The sequence below is a fragment of the Dipteris shenzhenensis genome, chromosome 13, assembly GCF_047967505.1.
Source record: "Dipteris shenzhenensis isolate YYH24624 ecotype China chromosome 13, Dip_SZ_1.0, whole genome shotgun sequence".
Classification (NCBI taxonomy): domain Eukaryota; kingdom Viridiplantae; phylum Streptophyta; class Polypodiopsida; order Gleicheniales; family Dipteridaceae; genus Dipteris; species Dipteris shenzhenensis.
The window spans coordinates 45,217,131-45,223,528 of record NC_141608.1 but is presented as its reverse complement, the minus strand read 5'-3'; the positions used below and the strand labels follow the sequence as shown (position 1 = coordinate 45,223,528).

General features: G+C 44.7%; 1 protein-coding gene across 1 annotated transcript; it reads left to right on the top strand.

The window, feature by feature from the left end:
- The first annotated feature begins 4,160 nt into the window (after positions 1-4,160).
- LOC147895461 (shikimate O-hydroxycinnamoyltransferase-like) lies at positions 4,161-5,945 on the top strand. Its single transcript, XM_087383739.1, has 2 exons — positions 4,161-4,600; positions 4,868-5,945. Exons 1-2 carry the CDS (start codon positions 4,178-4,180, stop codon positions 5,720-5,722), a joined length of 1,278 nt encoding a protein of 425 aa, XP_087239865.1. The 5' UTR covers positions 4,161-4,177; the 3' UTR covers positions 5,723-5,945.
- The last annotated feature ends 453 nt before the right edge of the window (positions 5,946-6,398 follow it).

Genomic DNA, 6,398 nt, shown 5'->3' with positions numbered 1-6,398 from the left:
GGACCCATAAAGTGTGTTGTACATAATCCATGATAGTAATATTATAAAATGTAAGGTGGCATGGCTCCTCCATGTGCCACCCCTCCACCTAGGCTGCATTTAGTGAGATATGGCTCAAAGTCCATGGGAGAAGTAATATAAAATAGGTGGAGATGGATATTATATTGAGTTATTCCCTCCATATGGGATAGGCCCATGTGGGGGAGGTATAGAAGGTCAAAGAGAGCAAGTTAAATAATGGGGAAAGTAGGATGAGGTGGCAAGATTCCTTGTGCCAACCCTCCACTTGTCCTCCTAGAGGTTTGAACATATTATAAAATTGGGAAGAGACCAAGGGAGTATCATAGACTTGAGATATGGGGGCTTGATTTATGTGGAAAATTGAGGCAAAGGGTTGTCGCACACAATTGAGAGTGCGTAACCGCCTAGCCCACATGGGAGACTTTTCCACACACACCATGCATGTGGGAGGATATATTAATTGGGAGAGAACCCCTCTTTTGGCTATAAAAGGAGGGGGCTATTCCTTGATGGGACACGCTCATTCTTGTAAAGCCACCTAGCTAGTACTTTGATATTTCCCTCTCATCCTTTCTTTCAAATAAAGTATGGTCCTCTTCCCTTGATGTCTCCATCTCTACATTCCTCCTCCTATCATGTACATGCTTCTCTTCTCCCTCTCCTTTTCCCCTTGTGTCATAGTCTCCCTCTTCATTCCCTCTCCTTTTAATTCCTTTTCCCCTCCCATGATAACGTTTCGCCCTCACGATCTCCTTTCCTCTATGGCCCTCGAGCGTCGCCATGCTTAGCCTCTAGCCTCTAGTCTTGATTTCTTTTCCGGCTAATAGTGTGCATGTGTGCATGCCCGTGCATGCATGCATGCATGTGTGTGTGTGTGTGTGTGTGTGTGTGTGTGTGTGTGTGATATAAGATCACTTCTTCTAAGATCTTCCAAGATTTTGCAAGCTATAAATGTGGAGGTTAGGTTAAATAGTATATCCTCTAAAACTTTGAGCATAGATAGGTCTAACAATTGGGATAGCATCCAAGATCCATGAGGTGTGTTCGTTATTTCTTTTAAGAGGCAACCTTTCAAATTTGCTTTCTTAAAATTCCAATTGAATTTTCAAACCATTTGTAGGAAAGTTATGATGTAATGAACAAATATATAGAGTTTGAGAATATAGAATCAATAGCTAATGGAACTCCAAAGAGCAAAAAGAAGAGACCAAGCCCAATATATGGAGTCCGAGAACATAAAAAATCAAAGTTTAATGGTATTCATCGAGATTAGCAATCAATGTATGCATGAAAGCCTAGCATTAGAGTGCAAATGAGAAAGAGAGCAATAGAGAGAGAAAAACATTCCAAAATTCAAGAAAATGGAAGAATCATTGCAAAAAGAAAATGCCAACAATAGCATGCCAAAATGCCCCATTTGCACGTTGGAAGCTTATGGAAAATTTTTAGTATGAAACACCCTTTTGTATATTAACCTTTGGGTCTTAATTTACTTCCTTATGTATATATAAATCTATAAGTAATGGAATTAATAAAAACCCATCTGTTGAATTTATGTGATAGGGTTGCATATGATGAGTGAGCTCCCCAAGGCCAGTATTTGAATTGTCTTAATGCAAGTCCTATGCCTTCTATCTTTTGCTTATAGCACATGTGATGTGCCATTAAGTAGATTGAAGACATCGTCATTGTCTTCACCTTTCAACGTGTTTGTATGGAAAAGATGCATGATCATGTGTTTCGCCATTAGAATGGGATTATAGAGCTCATTTAGCATCTCTATGTCTATTTGGGATTTCCTAGCGACACATATTTTGTTCAGGATGGCAATGAAGGTTGTGTTGCTTTGTCGCATGGGTTTTTAAAGCTCGTAGTAACACACATATTCTTTCTAGACTGATGGTAGCATATTTTTAATGCTCGCAGTAACACACATTCTTTCTAAACCGATGGTAGCATAGCTAAGTTACTAGGTTTGCTAGAGAATATCCATGAGTCTTGGTAGGGCTTGCCTAGCACAAGTCAGTGAAAAGAAGCATGTCAACACCTCCGAATGGCTCTAAGTGGTTGTGCTTGATTTCATGCATACACATGTTTGTTGCAATGAATGTCCTTTGTGCTATTAGGGATACCTGATCTAGAATGAGCAATTGCGAGTTCTTGTATAATGTGGAGAGGTTATTCGGAGTTTCTAGTGCAAGACTTGTGTAGCTTGACATCATTAATGGTAGGTGCAAAGTTGAATGTATGGACATGCCTCCAATGTTATATGCTACTTTTCTAGTGTACGCTAGTAAGAGTACTTGTGAGAAGTTCAGATCGTTCCGAGTCTCCTTGTGTGAGTAGTGTCACAACAATGCTTGGAGCAACGTGAAAGTTTTCCTATCCCAGCATTTCCAGAGAGAATAGGTAAATGCGATGGGAAGGATTTATTCTTTTCTTTAGTAGCATGCTTCTACGATCAGTCTTTGTTCGTGGTTCATGACTCGAAATAGCACACAATATTTAGGGCTTAGTAACCTTTTGTGCATACTTGTAACTGTGTGAGTTGATTGTTTATGTTTTGGGGTAGTTCCATCTTTAGCCCAATGTCAAATTGCTCATGATGTTGCACTTTGTGCGTGTCTTCTCATGAGGCTATAGGAGATGCAGGATTTGTATGCAAGGGCACTATCGCTTTTATGAATTTATCTTTGTTAAGGCCAACAATGTCCTTGTTTTTGTTGTACTTGTCATGCCATGTAGGGAGTTCTGTGCATAATGAGTGCTCCTTCATACTGAAAGGCAAATACTGTTGGCAAAGTTCTTTGTCCTTTGCTTTGATGTAGTTATTGTAGCGTATGACCTTTTGTTGCCTTCTACATTTGCATTTGCTACTAGTTGATGTGAATTCACACGTGAATTGGGCCAGGCACATTGGCGGATGCTCGCTTGGACCGAAGTGTAAAAATTTTCAAGTCCTATGATTTTTCTCCTTCGAAAAGGCGCATGTCTTTACTATAGCCTACCCCCTAGGACAGGCCAAAAACTACATGCTTGAAGGCAATTGTACTGTTTTGCAAAGACTGGCAGCTGATAAGTTGACGCGAGCCTTATGAGCTTTGGTAGTTCCAATCCTGCAGCATTACGACGTGCTACAATGTTTCCTCTGCTTGGGCTCATAGCACACGTGATGAGCAGTGCGAGGTTGTGGTTGCGATGCAAATGAAGTCACATGTCCAATTGGTGAGGGAGCATTTACGGCTCCTTTCCTCACCTTCATTTTAATCCTAGCACCAGTGCTGCACTTGAAGTTGACTAGAAGCAACAAGTTCAAGAATCACCTCTGAAGAGGGGAGGCTGAGGGAAGCAAGCTTGTACTACCTACTAGTAGCAACCGGTGGTAAACTTTTTCAAGGTCTTCACCATTCACAGACTGCGCTTCAACCTACGCGTGTGCACTGACTCACTCTTGGCGCTAAGGTCCTGAAGACCTCATGATAAACAACAAATTGTAACCTTGTCCAAGTGTTGCCATCCCTAGATTTTTGGTGTCCCCCATGCCCCTTTTTCTCTCCCCTCCTCTCTCTCTCTCTTCTTCTTCTATCTCTCTTTCTTCTTCTTCTCTTTTTCAATTCGCTCTTTTATTAAAATCTCCATTTGAATTTTTATGCTTCCGCTAAGTTGTACTTGCTATTTGTATCCCTTAAAATCCTCTCCCCCTCTTCTCTCTCTCTCTCTCTCTCTCTCTCTCTCTTGTTGGAAGTAGTCTTCTTCTTCTTTCTCTTCACCCTTTTCTGTTGACCATCTCTCTCTCTCTCTCTCTCTCTCTCTCTCTCTCTCTCCCATCTTCTTCTTGAGTCGATGCCCGATATGGGTATGGCAGCTCTAGTCTAAGCACCCGTCGGTTTATAGAGTTTTAGCGTGGTGAGTTGGAGGCCTAGAGGTCGAAGGCAAGTCCCGCATGCCTTGGTCCGTGAGGGCCTTGGTATCTTCTCCGCTGTTTGGTGATATGTTCTGGAGAGGGTCCACACTTGAGGTGGCCCGGAACGGGGTAAGCGCCTAACAAAGCAAAGCCGGATCTCAAAACAAAAATAAAATAAAATTCATCTGGTGTACTCCCTTCTAATTGAGGAAGAAAAGACCTTGTAGGACTAGGAACAAGAGGCTAGGAAGGATGAAGGTGTGTACCCTTGAGAGAAGCAGCACGGTCATCCCTTCCATCGCCACTCGTCCTCAGCGACTACTCTTTCTCTGCAGCCTCGACCTCTTCTGGCGTAACCTCCATTACAACAAAAAACTCCTCTTCTTCCCCCCTCCCTTTCATCACTCCCCTTCCCTCGTCGTCCTCCTTCAACGTAGCTTGTCCCTCGCCCTCGCCCATTTCTTCCCCCTCGCTGGCCGCCTTGTGCGAGACCACGACGGCAGATTTTCCGTCGACTGCAACGATGCCGGTGTCGATTTCGTCGAGGCCTCCATCGATGCTCCTTTGAGCGACTTGGGCGAGAGCGTGCAGATACAGGAGTGCTTCGGTGAGCTGGCAGGCTCCGATGAGATGCTGAGTTCGGACAGATGCGATCTTCCGCTGATGGTGGTGCAGGTAAGAATACGGTGTGTGTGTGTGTGTGTGTGTGAGAGAGAGAGAGAGAGAGAGAGAGGGAGAGAGAGAAAGAGAAAGAGGGGGGAGGGGGAGAGGGAGAGAGAGGGCGGAGGGTAAGAGAGAGGGCGGAGGGTTAGAGAGAGGGCGGAGGGTTTTCTTTTGGTGGTGCGAGCGAGGAACAGGAGATTTAAGAAGAAGAAGAAGAAGGAGCGTGGCAGAGAGGGCGCATTCGCAGTAGGCTAGATAACATGTTGCTGTTGCGAACAGGTAACCAGATTTGTAGACGGGGGTCTCGCCCTCGGAATCAGCATCAACCATGTGCTCGCGGATGGGCACTCCCTGTGGCACTTCCTCGTGTCCTGGGGAGAAATCGCGAGGGGCATTCCTCTTTCAAGACCTCCAGTGCACGAGAGAACGCTGCTGAAGGTGGATAGCCCCTCGCCGGAACGAGCCAGAGCGCCCTTCGAGTTCGCAGAGGCCGAAGAGAACGAATCCGGAGAGATAGAAACAGTCCCGAGAGTGTTCCACTTCACTGCCGAGCGAATTCAAGACCTGAAGGCACAGGCAACGAGAGAAGGGCAACGACGTGCCTCCTCCTACGAAGCCATCTGCGCCCACATATGGAAGGGATTTGCGAGAGCGGCCACAGCAAATCCCGAGGAGAAGCTGCATCTGGTGGTGCTAGCGGACTGCAGGAAGCGTATGGAGCCTCCATTGCCGGATTCCTACTTCGGAAACGCAGTATACAACGTAAAGCTGGAGGTCAAAGCGGGGGATCTTGTCCAAGAAAGTTTAGCAGCGACAGCGGAGAGGATTCATGAGGCGATTCAACAATGCAGGGGCGAAGCAGTGAGGGATTTCATGCACTGGCTGGAGCTGAGGGACAATTACTATGGAAGCTTCAGGCTAGAGACGCAAGGGCTGGTGGCAACAAGCTCCCCCAGGTTCCCGGTATTCGATGTGGACTTTGGGTGGGGAAAGGCGATAGCTGCCAGGCCTGCGAGGTTTGGGGGTCTGGGAGAGCTCGTCTTCTTCCCCGGCCACCATAGCCAACAAGGTAGCGTGGATGTCTGCACCAAGCTTGCCTCTACCACCATGGCTTCTCTTCTGAATTGTCTTTGATCCACAATCTTGAGAGTACTCTCAGTTGTGATTTTTACATTTTCTTCTTACTTCGGCTGTGTCATTACAAACTCCAAGACAACTGTCTTCTGAATTGTCTTTGATCCACAATCTTGACAATACGCTCTGGTGTAATTTTTACACATTCTTCTTACTACATATGTTTGATTAGAGACAAAGCTTGTTAAAATCATGGGTTTGAAGGAGAATAGGAGACTCTTTTTCTTGAATGCTTCCAAGGAATTAAAAATTTTTGCAATAAGAATCACTCCTAGAGTCATTTAAAATCCAGCTTGAGTGCGAGGGGACATATGTCTCCCTTAATAAGTCCCTCCAAAGTTCATGGACACTAGGCAACATGGCTTTGAAGCACTCGCTTAGCCATTTAGAGACATCTGTCAAAGTAGTCTCACAAGCAGGTGCAATAAATCTTGGCCTATTTGGAGTTTTGTGAAACTTCCAAGCAGCACAAAGAAAAGGGATACTCGGATTGCAAACAAACCCAGAAGACTTACAAAAGCTTTGGTATTTTGAGATCAAATCCTTTTGAGAAACTAAGGTAGGAGCGTAAGTTCTGGCGGACGAGTTTACTTCTCTAAAAAGACATTCTAAGTAAAACTTTTTGTAAATAAAAAACAGAGTTATTGGAACATTTGTCCATATAAGAAATGATAAA

Bases quoted from the DNA above. Each gene is read 5' to 3' on its own strand.
- LOC147895461 (XM_087383739.1), top strand. From the start codon at position 4,178: ATGAAGGTGTGTACCCTTGAGAGAAGCAGCACGGTCATCCCTTCCATC. The intron at 4,601-4,867 runs GTAAGAATACGG...TGTTGCGAACAG, and splicing joins TTCCGCTGATGGTGGTGCAG to GTAACCAGATTTGTAGACGG.